The 18,251-nt window shown below is 39.3% G+C and overlaps 1 protein-coding gene and 1 non-coding gene across 3 annotated transcripts; both read right to left on the bottom strand.

Annotated features, from left to right (window-relative positions):
- Positions 1–1,762: 1,762 nt before the first annotated feature.
- Positions 1,763–18,011, bottom strand: LOC579108 (serine/arginine repetitive matrix protein 2). Of its 2 annotated transcripts, XM_011680788.2 has the most exons (8): positions 16,547–18,011; positions 14,373–14,860; positions 10,066–14,065; positions 8,937–9,128; positions 7,907–8,000; positions 7,216–7,334; positions 5,568–6,522; positions 1,763–4,134 (listed from the first exon to the last, which is right to left on the bottom strand). In XM_011680788.2, the coding sequence occupies exons 1-7, from the start codon at positions 17,879–17,881 to the stop codon at positions 5,590–5,592; spliced, it is 7,161 nt and encodes a 2,386-aa protein (XP_011679090.2). In that variant the 5' UTR covers positions 17,882–18,011; the 3' UTR covers positions 1,763–4,134; positions 5,568–5,589. The 2 variants fall into 2 exon arrangements, 1 of the variants encoding a protein (XP_011679090.2); XR_004066704.1 differs by lacking the exons at positions 1,763–4,134; positions 5,568–6,522; positions 7,216–7,334; positions 7,907–8,000 and adding an exon at positions 9,440–9,536 and having other exon boundaries at positions 9,013–9,128.
- On the bottom strand, positions 4,439–4,621 carry LOC115929802. Its single transcript, XR_004066742.1, has one exon. It is a non-coding gene; the product is annotated as a small nucleolar RNA SNORA23 (small nucleolar RNA).
- Positions 18,012–18,251: the final 240 nt, after the last annotated feature.

The raw sequence follows: 18,251 nt of genomic DNA, 5'->3' as shown, positions 1-18,251 counted from the left end.
AATACCATCCATAATTAAATCTAAATTGAAAAGAGGAAACTATTCAACCCCAAAGCCATGATGAAGTTCCAAACATGTATATAAAGCTCCTGCACTTACCAAAAAAAAACAAAAACAGAAATTCATTCACAACTTGAATGTAGGTAAAGGGGAGTGGAGGGAACGGAGGAGTAGAGGGGAGGGGGAGTGGATAGAAGAAAGGGGGAGAAAGGGGAGGTAAGGGGGAGAGAGGGAATGGGGAGGGGAGGGAGGGAATGGGGAGGAGAGAGAGGGAATGGGGAGGGGAGGGAGGGAATGGGGAGGGGAGGGAGGGAATGGGGAGGGGAGGGAGGGAATGGGGAGGGGAGGGAGGGAAGGGAGGGAATGGGGAGGGAATGGGGAGGGAAGGGATGGGGAGGGGAGGGAGGGGAGGGAGGGGAGGGAGGGAATGGGGAGGGGAGGGAGGGAATGAGGAGGGTAGGGAGGGAATGGGGAGGGGAGGGAAGGAATGGGAGGGAGGGAACAGGGAGGGTAGGGAGGGAACAGGGAGGGAAGGGATGGGATGGAAAGGGAGTACATGTATAAGCAAATGTTTAGATTCTGACTCATTCGTCCCTTTTTTTAAAGTCGACTTTCTTCACTGTCCATCAAAACAAGTGCAGCACATCTCTGCATTTGCTGGAGTAATTCACTTTGTAAAATGGTCTGAGAAATAAAACAGCATTTGGACATTTTACAGAGTTTCTATGTACACTAAATCATTCCTCCTTAAAATCAATACCAAATTAGCTCTTTGGATCATTGCAATCTGCCAAAAAAGAGAGTTTACACATAATGATTTGCTGGGCGGTGTGTAGAACAGATCAATCTTTCTACAGAAGAATGACGTCAATTATAATACATGTACAAAACATGATCTACATGTCCTTTCTTTGCACACAAATGACATTGCAACTACGGTATCATTCTTGGCAAAACTATGATGCAAATAATTGGTGTGAAATTCCAAATCTTCACTGGGATTATATCTGTGCTAACTGACAAGGTTTAGATGAATATTTAAACACGCATATCAACAAACTTCTAATACAAGGATAAGTATTTTTTCAAATCCTTAAAAATAGATTTTATATCTAAAGTACATACATCTTTATAGATCAATTACTCAAATACTAAATCGATGTTTATACAAAATTTAAATCTTGTGATTACTGGTAACCCATGGTTGATCAGACAGTGATCAAATTATGATACATACTATCATACATTACACGATTACTGTTTCAACATCTCACTACTTACCTTTTGTTAAAAATCAATGATTACAAACAAATGGCAGATCTAAACATGATCATACCTGTGTGAATTAAATTCCCACGAGACAGAACTTACAGGAAAGAAGAAAAGACATAGAAAATACTGACTGCATTTACAAAATACTGAACTCCTTCATTTCAGTTATACTGTCAAACCTGCATATAAAGACCGCTCAAGGGAGACAAGAAATGTGGTCTTTATGTATAGGTTCCTTCAGTACAAGTCTCTTACAAATTGTAAACACTATTCAAGCGAGACAGTAAATGTGGTCTTTCTACACAGGTGGTTGCTAAAGCAGGCTGACTGTACAGTGTACATATCAAAGGTGGTGATCAAAGTCAATATGGAACAACCAATGAAGTAAAAGCTATTTCTCCTTGTCTTCTGACTTAACTCATAGAATATGACAATACTCAAATGTTCCATTGCCTACGGAAAGCAGACCACCCTATCCTCTGGCCATGGCAATTGCAAGATATATTCAACCTCAAAAACCAGAAGACAAGCGACCGCTAAGTTGCTCCAGCCAAGCACAGACCTCCAATTCTTCCCCTGTTGCAATTAAAAAAAACTGCATACACCCTTTTTCCTCGACCAAATGGAGGGAAAAGATATGTAAATCTTTCATGGCTGCTTCAGACAAACTCCATAGATCTATCTCTACTTTCTTTCTCACTTTTTCTATCTCTCTCTTTCTCTCTGAACAATACTTCTCCATCACCATTACAATCTTGCATTTCTCTATACATTTACAAAACATAATCCTAGATTGTTTCAAAATTAGTGCTTATGCTGTGTGGCACACAGAAGTAGATGAGGAAAAAGCTTGAAACTGCTTTTGAATAATTTTCCCAACTATTTGTAATTTTGCAATGATACTTTATGTACATGAAAGTGGTTTGTAATTAGAAATGTTTTAATTACGAATCTTTTACAAAATGCAATCTCAGTTCTTCAAACTACAAACAAGCAAAACTACATGGAAGAAACGAAAGTGAATCTACATCCCCAAAAATTATAAGTTCTAATGCCTAAAGCATGAAGACTTATTTGTGTATGCACTCTGAAAAGAGTCAAGTTAACCACAAACTCTGATTAACTCATATGACTTGGTGTATCATTTATCAAAATTACGAATTAAAACTCACTACTTGAGAGAGCAACTAGTAAAATGCCTATTCAGATAACCATAATACAATTCATTCTAAACACAAATGATTAAAATTGTACATGTATGCATGATGCAATATAAAGTTATAAACAACATACATAAATGGTCATAATGGTTACATCAAAATATTTTAGTACAATAATATACATGCATGTATCTTATCTATACTTACATGTACTAAATTACTCAACATGGTAAAAACATAGTGTATTATGACATTTTAAAACTTTTCAAATGGAAATTCTTACAACGTACATATCAACTGTTGAATATTTTGGTTTTCATTTTGTTTGTAGAACAAGTTATTTTGTATTTTGATATTACATTGACTTCTGTAATACATGCACATCCTCATCGGCAATTCATTGGCCATTTCTGCAAGAATCATCCATGGATAAAGACGGGCATTCCTGAAAAAATGAAACTGATCACTATAACATGAACAGCATCAAAATGATGCGATGATGATGATGAACAAGCACAAGTCTCTTCCAATACTGATTGATCTCCATAAAACCAGAACTTGCATCAACAGGGTCGTTGTCCTTCCTTTCAAGCCGAGCAAAGAGAAGATGACGTCTTCAGGTTCCTCTTCATCTTTTCTCTTGGTGTTCGCCTATCCCTCTTCATCTTCTTCTACCCTAGTGTAAATGGGTGCGTTGGCTGAAAAGATGACTTCTAACAGGCAGGAATAGATGCAATGCCCTCCAATAAGTGTGTCCAGAGGTATGGCAAACTAAGCTACATAACCTACATCTACGCAGCACAAAATACACAATAACCTAGAAACATGAATAAGATAGCTTACACTATTTTTTATGTAATAATGATATGTACAAATACAAAACATGTTTTTGATTGGATTAGTAAACATAATTCACTTGAATGTACTATTGACAAGAACAGAATCAAATAGTGCCCATGTTGGTTCTGAAATTTCTTTAACCCCTTAAATGCCAAGCCTTGGCTTAGAAATACCTTGGTTAAAATCCATTTGAAATACTCCTTTATCAAATATGGAATCTATTAATAAAATAGAATATACAAAACCGTTCTATGCCTTTGTTAGAGAGAAGCAGAGAACATGAATGTAACTACTTCAAGTACAATGTGCAGAGTATAAACACCATCCTTATATTACATAATAATATCCTTGAACACTAAACAAAAACATGCATTAAAATATACCGCTGACAAGGGGAGCTATCTACTGGACGGGTAGTAACAATGACGAATGACACCCAAAACTACATTCATTATGTGCATATTTTTATCCCACATGATGCTAAAGGCACCTACATGGTAGTACTATTACCTAGGCTTTAGCCAAGCTGCTGCAATGTGCCAAAAGCAATACAGAATTGATTTCTACTAGGTACCATTGTTAAACCTGGATTGAGAGTAACCCAATGAAGTTCAACTATAATCGATAATTTACAAGTAACAAACAAATTTGTCAATAAAAGATGAAATAATGATCAACTCATTTCTCCTTTCCTTTTTCCGACTGGAATATCCATAGACTTTCACAATCAATCATAACTCTTCCTCTCTGGTGCAAGTTGAAGATGAGACTTCACACGATCGTCATCCCCGTAATCTACTGTCCAGGCAAACTCCAGTCATCTGCAACCTTCTGTCTCCTTCTGTACACCTCCGTTTGTGATCTATTTGGAGGAAACATGAAATACAAATTAGTGGTGATGCTGAATTAACATTATTCAAAGGTATTAAACTTCACCCAGCGCTGTTGTAATTCTGAAATGTTTGTTTCCAATGTTAACTGATACCATGAAGAATAAACACTTTCCAGAAGATACATTTCATCCAGTATTCTGGTATATCCAAGACAATGAATACAAAAGAATTATTTTAGCAACTCGTTAAAATTGAATAGAATTTTTTCTCTTGGTCATAAAATCATGAAATGTGACCAAAACCGAACAATATGGGGGAAACACTTGTAAGAGTGAATGTCAGAGGGATTGGAGGCCAATGAATGTTTGGTAACATGAGATGTCACATCATTACACTGGTACTATGTACCTCTGTATTACTCTATGGCCAGGTGAGGTGTACAGAGGCAGTCTAACAAACCAACAAAACGTTGGATGTCAGGCTGCACGACAAGGACATGTCCTAGAATGTTACCTCTAGCCAAGTAGAATAGATAGAAGCGTTAAATTGTTAAATTTTCAACAACAACAACATGTTGGAAATTATGCTGCTTTCTTCAATGCTTTTGTCTAAGGTGTGTTTGAAAACAAATATAAAAAACTCAGCAAGAATTTTCATTTGAAGCGTATAGCTGGAAAAAGTTTAATTGCCTGGTTGTCTTGCTACTACATGTATTATATGACTGGACAGATTCTCATACATGTGTATTTCTATGTCGTGAAATTTCTAATAATGGATAGCATCATTCTTTGAATAATGATGAATTCTATTAATAACCCGTCCTACAATCAAGATGTTGTAGGAGCAACTGGACGATTCTTTAGTGTTCATTTAAATCAGAGCTGCCAACCTTGTACGACCAAAAAAAGGAATCATGATGGCAAAAAAAAGGAATTTCAAGCAAAAAAAAGGAATTCATAAAAATGAAACTTACAAAAAACGTGACACACTTCCAATGCAGAAATGTTCATTCATCATGTTGTTTTTTCCATACAAGCAGGTAATTTTTTTGGTGGTTATTTTGGTATTATCGGCATTTAATTTTTTGGAGAATATTTTTCTCTTCAAGTATGTTTTGAAATTAATTTTTTATTGAATTTGTGATCAATCATCATTTTAGGGCAGTTGTTTGACGTGCGGTATGTAAAAAAAAAAAAAAAAAAAAAATTATTTAAAAACGTACTTTATGAAGAAAAAACGTAATACCGTAATTTGGAGTAAAAAACAGAGTAATTCCGGCAAAAACGGAATGGTTGGCAGCTCTGTTTAAATACATACATGTACACAAGTTCATATAGAGAGGTTACAAAGTAGACAAAGAGAGAATACAGGCCAACTAAATTGAGAGATTCCCAAGCTCTTAAAAAACTGAAAATAAAAAAAACTATGAAATTTGATATTGAAGTACAGTATGTCTTCTTACCCAAAGCAATTGTATAGTGGAGCTAATTGGCAGGCGGTGGAGGTATCGGTGCTGGTAGGCTGCTGTTCTCCTCTTGTTCACCTCCCGGTATCTCTGGCATCTCTACTAGCTCATCATCTGATGCTTCATCAATCTGAATGAACTCCATCTCTTCAGGATTACCAAACTCTGCAATACTCTTGAACGCACTAGCGATGTCGATCTCCTTCGGCACAAAATCTTCAGCCTTCTTCTCCTCTTCTTCTGGTTTCTTCACAGGGGTTTCTTCTTTGACATCACTGATCACTGGGAGGGCTTCTCCACCAGAGCCTAGGAGGAAATCATCCAGGGAAGAACGACGGATTCTTTCTTCTGCAGGAGGCTCTTTGGGCTGTTCCCTGGTCCGACGAGTTGGTCGTTTACCAATCATGGGCAGTGGCCTCTGGGCCAACGTTGAAGATCTTGTTGTTCTGGCTCTAACTGTTATTGAAGCTTCAGGGTCTGTTGCAGTTGTAGCTGCTACAGCTTCAGCAGCAGTAGTGGTAGATGTCGCCTGGGCAGCTTTAGCACGCAACAGAGCAGATGGAATCAGGCGTTTAGATGAGCCCAGCTTGATGCTCAATTTGTTAGGATCTTTCGTTGCAGTGGCATCACTACTGCCTTGACTGGTGTTTTTCCTCAGCTCCAAGGGTACTTCAGGGGCAGCTTTTGGGGGTGGAACAGCAGGTCCATGTTCCTTGCTAAACTCAAACTTTCCAAATCCACCAGACGGTTTCAATGAAACCTTGACATCGGGAGATTCACTTTTTATCTGCTTGCTAGGTTTGTCTTCGGGTCCCTCTTCAGCTTTTCTCTTGGTGTTCGCCTTCCCCTCTCCATCTTCTTCTTCCCTGCTGAAAATGGGTGCGTTGGCTGAAGATGCAGCTTTCTCCAGTTGCAACTGTTTGTCATACAACTTGTTCTCATCTAACAATTTCTATAAAAATAAAAAATTAATTTGTTTATAGGTAAACTGCAAAGAAATTACTCTTCTGCTTCTTTCACACATTTTTTTTACGCACATACAGGGAACTATTCAGTAATTTTTTTTAGGATTCAGAATGCAGTTAGTATACCGGTAAGTTTTCTTTTACAGAAAAAAAAACAAAATGATGCTTTCGGGCATTCAAAGGTCCTGCTGCCATTGATCTAAATTGATCACCAAATCTGCTAGTTATTCAATTAAAGCCATGGCTTATTATTGATTGAGTATTTTGATTTGGACCACTCACAACTCCACAAGGCACACTACAGGCTAACCCCCTTTAATGAAGTCACGTATGATGACAATCTGTATATTTGTAAAGCGCTTAGAGACATTTGTATTAAGCGCTATATAAAAATTAAATATTATTATTATTATTATACAGAGGAATCTTGTTATAACAAGAACATTGGGACCATATTACGTTGTTCTATCAGGTATCTTCTATCTTATCAGAGCTCTTCATTACACGTTTCTACTGCACATTGAGAATCATTGCCCTGTTCTGTCTTGTAATATTTCATTACTTAACAATCCACTTAGAACTGAATTGCTTTGACAAACCCAAATAGTCACCTGTACATCAATAAAGTCATAACCTGCATTATTTTTGGCTACTATTTCAAGACAAGAATATATAATTACCTGATATGCTAGATTGTGACTTGGGTCCTTCATGTGCTCCATGCCACAGATTCCGTCACCAAGGAACACCTTACACAGACGACAATAGAATCCATTCACTGGCATCACAAACTCTGCGCCTGATAACAAAATAACAACAATTTCTCGTTCAAAATCACATAAAATAAAATTATAATAATATTTGATTCTTGTATAGTGCATATCACATTATGATTATATAACGTCTCTATGCGCTTCCAAAGAGCTTAGGAAATTATTACCCTAGCTTTCGATCCAGCAGCAATTATCAGCGCATTTCAAGGAATAATCCTACAATGGAACACTCAGTCACAGATTTGACTGAAATCAAGACCATTCAATGGGCATTTTATCATTTTAGATTCAAATGAATGTCCTGATAAATGTCAGACAAATTCTATAACAATATTTGAAATTATATCTTTCAAAGGACACATTCTTCCTAACGTGTGCAAAGCAGAAGATACAATGCACAGTAATTTTTACAACTATCTTTTTAGTACACACAACGATACTCCCAATCCTCCCCCTCCACAAGCCTACTGTATATCTACATCACCATGCAAGCCGATACTTCTAAGCAACATCAACACTACTTCTCTTCCAACTTTACAAGACTATGATCAATTATCATAAAGGATGCTTTGATAGACATTCCTTTGTAAGAACTTACCTTTGACAGGTGCAGGAAGGAGGCCCTCAGTAGGTCCAGACTTCTCAGATTTGGCATCACTTGACATCCATGGTCTATCCATAGGATCAATCAGCTGAAAAATACAACCATCCTCTCTCATTAGTTATCATGCGTGCCTTATGGGGAACTCTGAAGGAAACCATTCTCACTTTTAAAAGGTTGCAGTTCTATAAATTAAAGGGACTTGGTAACATTGTTCAAGACGAGATAAAATGGTGCTAAGGTAGTGACTTCAATGCTAGATGTACGATTAAAGATTTAGAGTGAAAACAAACCATTATCAATGATAAAAATTGGGATTTCAAGATTTCAAGCCAACTGTCCAAATAAGATTTAGATCTACCTTATTAAAGATGTTCCTGATTGAACATTTTATGAAAAACATGAAAGTTTTGACTTTATCTAAGCCAAATGTAGAGTAGCTTAGAGGACATCAGCTATACCTTACTACTTTACTAGTCCTTGTGCAAAAAAGGCAAGGGTCATGTTTGCAGTCTAAACATACCATTCAGATCAATCAATATATTAAACTGTAAAACAGAAACTTATTAACCTAGTTCAAGATGTAATACCTTCGAAATAAAGAATTTCTCAAAGGTAATGATATTTTTGTTTCTGTTTTTCATATTAAATATAATTGAACCCTGTCTACAAATGCCATTTAAGGGAGAGAGAAGGTGCCCACCAGAAACGAATGGTCTTTCTATACAAGTTCTACAACACATATTTTTTCAGAGAGAGAACATACTGATAACATGTACAAGTAAAAGTAGGTAGCATTTTCTAGAAAGTTAGCCACTTGGACAGGTATGACTGTATATGCCTAAAAATAACAAGATAACATTACAAATACAATAATGTCTAAACCTTTTTAAGTGCTTATATATAATAAATGAGGCATGAACAAAATCATTGCACAACCAAATCAAAGACACAAATGAATACTTACAGAAGCTCTTCAAACAATTGAATTCTATAAAGGTTCCAAACAATATCTATATGGTCTCACCTTCATGTGTTTCTTTGAGTGGAGATGAATGAAAAACTCATTGAGATTTCGCAGCGCCTTCTGGCAAACTTTGCACCAATGGTCTCCGTTGTCAAAGTAGGTGAACTGGAACCGAGCCTTGCTCTCTTTCTCCTTCTCTTTCTCTTCCTTCCGGTCAATAGAGCTGCGCTTGCTGTGGGACGAAGATGAACTCTACAAGATGGGATAGAAAGAAGGAAAAAAATTGAGAATGTCAGAGAAATGGAGGTGGTAAATTGATGGGATACTTTAATGAACAGGAAACTCTTAAATTCTGGTGATTTGTAGGATCACCCTTAGCAAATGGCAAAGTCAACCGTTATTTAAACTTGGCATGCAAAAAATACTTGTGATATCCTCCACACTGTATAGAGGCTTTTTTCCCCCCCTAAATCAAATTCAGTCAAAAGTTTTTAAAAAGGGTGATCCTACAGGTTTTAAAAAATGTAGCTGAAAATCATTATATTGACACAAGAGTGCATTACCTGTTCTTTAAACCTTCTGCAAGATGACACGATGTACACATTTTACCTTCTTTCATTTCCATCAAATAGCTCTCCTTGGTCTTTGCTGGAAATGCCCCTTTGCGGACAAGGAACAGACATACATGTTATCAAATGTTTCTATAATTTACAGAAAACAGTTAATTTTCTATAAGGTTGTTTGCATATATAAAAAAAATAGACAGATGTGAATTTTAGGGGTCTTTTTCTGTCCACTGACAGCTGATTTATCAGTGGACATGTTCCTTCGTTACTTTCCATCCTAGCTGTCTCTGTTTATACTCGTCTCAGTCAAAATGGAAAACACAACATGAACTGATTGCCGTTTTCTGGGTCCGATATAAAAATTTGTTTCTATAACAAAAATCCTGTAAAATAAAATTTTAATCCAATAAATGTTGCTAACGTATTCACATGCTCTTACGACTTAAAAAATAAATTACTCAAGATTGAATTTCAAGGAATATTTAATAAATATTTTGTATTGCAAAGATGAACACTGAATTTTTCAAGGAATATTACTGTCACCCCTACCCCCTTATTTGCACACATTACATTATTACTGCACATTCAACACAAAATTAAGAGAAGATAAAATGACAACATACCTTCCCTTTCTCTCCATCTCGATCATCTCTACTACCGCTCGACCTGTCAGTGGACACGCTCCTTCGCTCCTTTCCTTCCCGGCTCTCTGTGCTACTCTTCTCTGCATCCCTGTCATGACCTTTGGTGCCAACATCTGCATAGGCTTTCCTCAGAGATCTGATCTGGTCAGCAATCTCATCTTGCAGTTTGCCGTTTTGCAGCAGCTGGGGATCTTTGTGTCCATCTTTTGTGTGCTGCTTGCGCCTCATTAGATCTCCTTGCTGCTTCTTCAATGATTCAAGTGCTCTCTCAAGAAGTCCCAACTTCTTCTGGATCCTGTCTTTTTCTTCTCTAAGCTTTTGCTGCCTGCTTGCTTCACTGGCCCTTTCCGCATCTCTCCTCTTTGATTCCTGTCTCCTCATTAATTCCCAATCATGTATCAGCTTCTCCTCCTCCCTTCGTAACTTCTCTTCCTGACGCTTATTCAGTACCTTGACTTGAAGTAGCTTTTCTTCTTCCCTCCTGATTTTCTCTTCCATCGTCTTTAAGGCCACCTCTCTCATCAGCCACTCTTGTTCCTTCTTCAGCATGTCCTTTCGCCTTTTCTCCTTATCCTTTTCTTCTTTTATTTGCATCTCCAACCTCAACTGTTCCTCTATGTGTCTACGCTCTTTCATCTGCCATTCCTGCTGTTTGTAGTAATCATCTCCTTGATATGGCTTCTCATGTGTTGGCCATTTTCCTCCAGCTGGTTCCATGGAGACATGCCTCTTCTCCTCCTGAAACTCGGGGTGCTCTTGTCTTTGAGGAAGCAACACTATCCTCCGGTTTGATTCTGATCTTGATGAAGAAGGTGTTTGGGCAACCTTTATCTTGATATTGGCGAGATCAGCATACTGTGGATGTTTCTTGGGTGTACTCTGTTCAAGCTCATCATCACTGATAGGCTCTGTGAGAGGACTCTTGGAGCCACTTTTGTCAGATTTTCTTTTTTCCTTCTGTTCCAGATTTTCTTGGTGTCCCTTCTTAGTGGGCTGTTTTTCGATATCAGAAGACTTAGCTTTCAACGCAGCTTTCTCTTCCTTTACCTTTTTCTTTTCTAATTTCCTTTTCTTTTTCTTACTTAGTTTCTTGGCAGATTTTTCCTCAGTAGCGCTTACTGGTACTTGTAGTCCAGTATCAAGGAATGAAGCAGTTTGATTCAAACCTTCCATCTTATAATCAGGCAATGAAGTTGAAGCAACGGCAGACCCTTCTATTTGAGTAGCTTGCTGAGTTTGAATTTGCTGAGCTTGGATTCGCTGTGCACTAACATACTCTGACACTTGTTCATAATCACTCTGTTGCAGTGGCTGTTGCAGTGGCTGTTGCAGTGGCTGTTGCAGTGGCTGTTGCAGTGGCTGTTGCAGTGGCTGTTGCAATGGCTGTTCCACAGGTGTTTCATGCAATCCTAGCGTCTTCTCAAGTTGAACTTTTTTGGCCATGTCAAAGTCAAAGCCAATAGCGGAGAGAATCTTTTGGATTTGGTTAGAGTCTACCGAGGGGTCAGCTTGTGTTGTTACAGGTTTAACCTCTGGGATATATTCGTCTGGTGCTGATCCCTGCACCTGTCCGGGATAGTTGAACTGCCCTTGACTTGTCAATGGAACCTGAGATTGGCCTGCATATTGATTTGGGTTAGCATACTGTAATCCCTGCTGTGGTTCACCATATAAGAAGTGATCTTCTTCTTCTGTCACTGCCGGCGCCCCTGACAGGAAAGGTATGTTCTGTGCAGGTGGCAACGCACCACTTTGGAAGGTTGGTTGAGCACTGAATCCTGCTGGAGTTTGGTCTGGCTGTTTCATTCCAAGAACAGCAGACAACTCTGGTGTCATCTTTAGACCAGACTGCTGTAGAATGGATGCTAGATGATTAGATTGTTGAGATGTTTGTGGCTGTGTGTTCTGGCTAGCATCTCCAAGTCCTGGGATTGACGAATTCAAGGCTGCTGAAGGTATACCTCCAAGACCAGTAGCAGATGAAGTCATTATACCTCCAGTTCCTAGCCCTTGAGGGTTGTTATAACCTCCCTCAAGACCAGGTATAGATGAAAATTGTTGTCCTCCAAGACCACCAACAAGTGAAAACAGGCCTTGACTGCCTACTGGGAACTCAGACTGATTCCCCAAACCAGGAATATTTGTGGTATTTTGTGAGTTAAAGAAACCCAGACTTTGCTGTTGTTGTTGCTGTTGTTGTTGCTGCTGCTGTTGTTGCTGAAGAAGTAATTGCTGCTGGAGCTGTTGTTGTATAAGGTTTTGTTGATGCTGTTGTTGTTGCTGTTGTTGTTGTAGCAATTGCTGTTGTTCTTGCTCTTGTTTCTGCTGTTGTTGAGCAGTAATTGCAGAGATGAGAGTAACCAAAGACTGGGAGTTCTGGTTACCTCCTTGAGGAATAAGGTTTGCTAGTACTGAAGACAACTGAGCCAAATCAGGAGCACTTGAAGTTGGGGCAGGTTGTGCGCTTACTGGTGCCGGTGCCCGCGAGTCTGGAGCATTACTTGCAGTTGCCTCTTCCTTTTGCACATCAGAAGCTTTCTTCTTCTTTTTCAGAATTGATTTCAAAGGCTTTGCAGCAGCAAGAGGCAAAGGAGCCGACTGTTTTGAATCCGCTTCAGTTGCAGCAGTTACGGTCAGTGGAGGCATATCATAGATTGGTCCAGAGTATATCTTGCTTTTCATTGGTTTTGTAAGTTGCTTTAATCCGAGAGGATCAGGCAGTCCCCCAACTTTTGCAAAAATCTCTTCTTTCTTTTCTATTTTAGGATTTTCTTTAACAAGTTCTCCACTGAATATATCATAAGTTTTCTCTGCTGCTTCTTTAGGTGGTTCAGACTCTTTGACCTTGTCAGCAGACTTTTCTTCAGACTTCAACTTTTCGACCTCTTTCCGATTACTTTTCTCATCACCCTTTTGCTTAGGATCTTTCACTTTCTTTTTACTTTTCTCGGGCGATTTGCTCCTACTACGAGACCTGGAACTGTAACTAGATCTAGAGCTTGAGCTGCTATTACTACTATATGATGAAGAGGAACTAGACCTGCTTCTACTTCTGCGTTTATCATACCGTGGTCGACGTCTGTCTCTGGACCTAGATCTTGATCTACTCCTTTTACGATCGTCGTGTCTAGAATCTTTATGATATCTACCTCTACTGTCTAAATACATTCCCCCTCTGTAAGAACCTCTCCCTCCTCTCCCTCCTCTCCCCGGCCTCCCCCTGAATGATCGTGTTTTGTAATAACCTCTTTCTCTACTATCTGATCTAGATCTTTTTCCTTTTCTCTCTCTGCTATCTGACCTAGATCTTCTTCTTCTTCTATCTCTACTATCTGATCTAGATCTTCTTCTGCGATCTTTCCCATGCTTTTCTCTCTTACCCCTATCCCTGCTCCTGCTCCTACTTCTACTCCTACTACTACTCGAGCTCCTATTACGTCTTTTGTGCTTGCTTTTTTTTGTTTCTGACTTATGTTGTTTATCATCAGACTGAGTGTTGTCTTTTGATTCTTTTTTTGGCTTACTCTCACCTATCAACTCCTGAATTTTTGTAGAATCAGCTTTCTTATATCTGACATCCTTAACAATTTGTCCCATATGCAAAGACGGATCTCTCTTTTTGACACTCTTCAATATCTCAGCTTTAGGTTGTGGTGTGTTAGCAGACTTTGGTACCAGAATCAGATGTTTATCTGAACTATCTTCATCACTCTCCCACTTGGATTTAGGGATAGTTACAACAGACACTGATGAAACTTCCTTTCCAGGTTCAGAGGCCACTTGTAATGTATTCTCATGGCTCTGCTCACTCTGTGGCCCCACTACCTTTGGAATTGCTTCTGGTTGAGACTGAGCAGCTGGACCAGTCATGAGCTGAGCTGCTGGAAACATCTTTGGAGCTGCAGTTGGAACAGGCGCAGGTTTGTCTTGAGCTTGGAAAGTGATGATGAGATCCTGTTTTGGCTCTTTCACACTGATCCTGAAACAAGTCAATCACATGAAATCGTATTACACACGTTACAATCAAGGAATGAACACATACTGGAAACAACACAATAAAATAAACATTGCTATGGTTACGACTTCACAATGCTGTCTAGTAGTATATAATTTCCAGGAAGGCACATTGATCCTTTGAAAGAAATTTTTAGCTCAGATTTTGTTTGTACATGACAGATGGGCATGTCACTCAATGTATATTTATTCAATTTAAAAAACAGATTTCACAATAAATAAAACAAACAAATGAAACCAAAGCTTATTGTACTCAGAGGGCATTTACTTACACTTCTTCCTCATTCTCTGGAGGTGGAATATCAGAATACAGATCAAAGTCTTCATCAACTACAATTTTTTCTCTTCTCCTTGACCTCTTAGGAGGGGCAGCTACTGGAGCAGCTACTGGAGCAACTCCTTGCTGATGTGCAGCGGAATTCTGCAATGGACGCCCTAGACGATCGGTAGGTGCAATAAGAGATGGGCCCAGTCGCTCTTGAGGGGTAGCTACAGATGGACCAAGCCTTTCCGCAGGAGCTACCACGGAAGGACCTAGGCGATTAGCAGCAGCACCCAGAGCAGAAGGGACAGGTGGTCCAAGACGATCTGCAGGAGCAGAGACAGGTGGTCCAAGTCTCTCTGAGGCATCTTTCATCTGAGGGATTGGAGGTCCAAGGCGGTCAATGGCTGAAGGTGGTCCTTCCTCTTTCCCTGGGCATTGGTCATTGGTGACAGTTATGACAAGCGATGTTTTGGGATCTTCTTGCTTAGTCGACTCCTATTGAGTAAAGAGAGATTGAAGATAACAGCATTGCAATCTATTGCTTTCTTTATAAATAGTGAGAATTACATATATGAGTCCTTTTGTAGCAGCAATCCAACACCAAGAGCAAATTGCACTTCAAGAAAGGATAAAACGAAAGAGAAGCAGATCGATGATAGACATTGTTTTGAATAAAATCAGAATTTTTTTCTTCAAAACTATGATTTTCTAGTATAATACCTATACTTATGAGACTTTAAATTTGGCTAAACTGAGTAATGTCACTGTGATGCAGTGCCGTAGCAAATAGCAATTTATGCCAACACATACAATGACTAAAATTTGACCCCCCCCCCCCCCCACACACACACAATGTATTACTGAGGATAATGATATTCTATTGCCATAATGACATGACATGACACAATAAATGTTCAGTACAGCTAAAACTAAAAGGGAGAAGGGGCGAAGGAGAACAGAAACAAACAGGAGAGTTGACAGTGCATTCGTCAAAATTACACTTAATAAATCGCCAATTTGAGAATTGAAATGAACTTACTTCTCAAATATTCATAATTTTTGTGTGGTTTGAAAAAAAAATTACGTCCGACATCTGCCATTCTGTTTCTCTTATTTTTATGCTTTCATGCAAATGAGCTTCTCACAAGGTTGGATTGCCCTTTGCTTAATTCTTTACTATTCTACATGTACATGTAATCTTTATCAAGCATGCATCCACTTCAAGAAAAAATGGGCTTGAAAACCAAATACATGTACCTGTACAATGCACATACATCTAAAAATATGGAAAAGTAAAGATATTTTATCAATTCCTTATCAAAGTAGCCCTCATCATTTATCAAGAAATTCAGCACTAGTGTAGATCTATTGAGTAACCTAGGGAGAGATAAATTGTATACAACTTTGTTTCCTCAAAACATATTTGGAATGAAAAAAAGTTGAAAAACCTAGATTTACTAAAGTATAAAACATCCACAACCTGCCAGTAAAAATCAATCAATCACACAAATTGAGAATTCATTCAACATAGAAATAATACATAATGTAAATACTACATACTGAATCTTCTAAGCATTTGCAAAACACCACATTTCACTTACTGAGAATTGAAAATCCAGACTGATATTCTTTGATCTCTACCTTGAGCTACATGTAACATGGCAAATAACATTTCATTCACAAGCCCATCTGCATACTACCAGTATATAAGATAAATCTATACCATGTTGAATAACATACAATCTTCCTATAAATTCTCAAATGATGGTACAGTTCATGAGTTGTAGTTCAAAACATTCGAGAATAATGTGAAGTGTTGTCTGGGACAAATATACTTCACATTTTGCAATCAATTTTATCTCCCACTTGGTAACAATTCCTACATTGCTTTTTACTCGAGCTAAATCAAAAGTTTTTCAAAACCTTAGACAACATATTTGTGAATGAAATAACATCTAAACACAAATACAATTCTTCAACCTTTTCCTATAATTCATATCCACCTTTCTAACTAAAAAAAAATAGAGCTTGCACAAATTGTATGAAAGCAAACAATGACATAGAATAAGTGGGTAACATATTTTCAAGATTCAAAATATTCATTCTAGACCCTACCTAATATTCATTCATTTTTCCAATTCTTAATAAATAATCGCATGTGCAGAACACATAAGGAATTACCACACTTGTTGCATTGGCTTCCCGTCCTTTATGATCAGGTGCAGGTTGATCCCTTGGCAGGGAAGAACTTCTCGACCTAGATTCACGTTGTCTAGGATCTTCGGTCGCCATGGCTCTCTCTCCATATGCAGGACCTGACCTTGCCATCCTGTCAAATCCTCTATCATCAGAGTGACTTTTAAGTATAGAACCTCCACTATGTGGATCTCTGTCCTCTGTCAAATGAGACTCTGGATCTACACCTTGAGTGCGATCCATTTTCCTATCTTGCAGATCCCTGTTGGACCTTGGGCCTTCGGCTTCATTCCTCATGCCCCTTTTACCACTCTCAGGACTCAAATCGATATCAGAATTATTGCTCCTTTGTCCCCTTTCATCAGGGGTCAATTCAATATCAGACATGTTGCTTTTCCTACCACTATGATCAGGGCCAGGGCTCAATTCTATATCCGATTGAGATTGTTGCCTAGTACCGGACTGCGTGTCAGGATTCTCGCATTCGTATTCAAACTCGTCTTCTGGGTACGGTTCAGGACTATCCCCTCTATCATGTCTAGACCTATGCCCCCCTTCAGATTCCCTTCTCTGATCGTACATTCCATATTCTTCCTCTTCCAACTCGGTTGTTGGATAATTGGTTGAAAAATACTCTGGACTACTCTCATTTGGGCTCTTTAAATCTGATTTAAATCGATCTGCCCTCTCCACATTTGGGTAATAATCTCTTCTCTCTTGCTTTCTTTCTCTTTCCATGTAACTATCCCTTTCCAACCTGCCAACACCTGGCCCTCGTTCAGTGTATTGTTGGCTTGAATAATCCCCCGCCCTAATTCGCCCAGCCCCTTGGCCTGGCACTGCTGGCCCTGAACTGAGTCCCTGTCTACTTATGTGCATTTTCTCCCGCTCCCCATGCTCCCTAAATCTTGAATTTTGGCCAACATCATACGCTGCATTTGCAGAATAATTTCCTACATTTCTATCCTGCACCCTCGCATCATATTCATGTCCCATTTGTGGATGATCCATTGCACCCATTATCCTCGATCTGTCCCGCGGATCTGACGGGCGCGTGCCACCGCCGACCATCGCTTGATCATGCATGCCGATCATCCCTGTCCCAGACGGTCCAGGGTCCCGCATGTAGCCGCTGCTACTCTCACGATGATGGGCACCTGCTCCTGCACCATGTGCACCCCCACCGCCATGACCACTGTCGATGCCTCTCGAGCTCTGTCTCGGTGCACCTCGAAATCCACCTCGATGCTGCTCGAACCCTCGTCCACCTCCTCCAGAATATCCTCGCCCCATGGGCGGTCGAGAATAACCTCTCCTCATTTTCGAGTTGAATTCTGCTTCATTCACAAGAAAACAGGTTTAAAATGATCACTTTTCTTCACGGCACGCCGAAGTATATCAGCGAAAGCGATGCCATTTTCTTTCCGATTAACCCCTTTTCACTGGCCCGAGTTCAACAAGAGATGGCGGAATATCAGAGAGGAATCTTTGATCGTCGTACTAGAAAGCCCGAGTCCGCTCCCGAAAGCTCAGTTCAGTTCCCGGGGTTCAGTTATTCCACTCAACATCAATAATAAAGTACTTGATACAGGCGCGCCGGAAGCAGTTTGGGATTGGGGGGGGGGGGGGGGGGGCAAAAATTCCAGGGGGCTCACATTCCAGGGGCAGTGACGTAATGAGAAAAAAAGTT

Source organism: Strongylocentrotus purpuratus, unplaced genomic scaffold (genome assembly GCF_000002235.5).
Source record: "Strongylocentrotus purpuratus isolate Spur 01 unplaced genomic scaffold, Spur_5.0 spur5_scaffold_5, whole genome shotgun sequence".
In the NCBI taxonomy this organism is placed as follows: domain Eukaryota; kingdom Metazoa; phylum Echinodermata; class Echinoidea; order Camarodonta; family Strongylocentrotidae; genus Strongylocentrotus; species Strongylocentrotus purpuratus.
The sequence above is the reverse complement of the archived record's forward strand: the minus strand, read 5'-3'. Positions and strand labels throughout refer to the sequence as shown.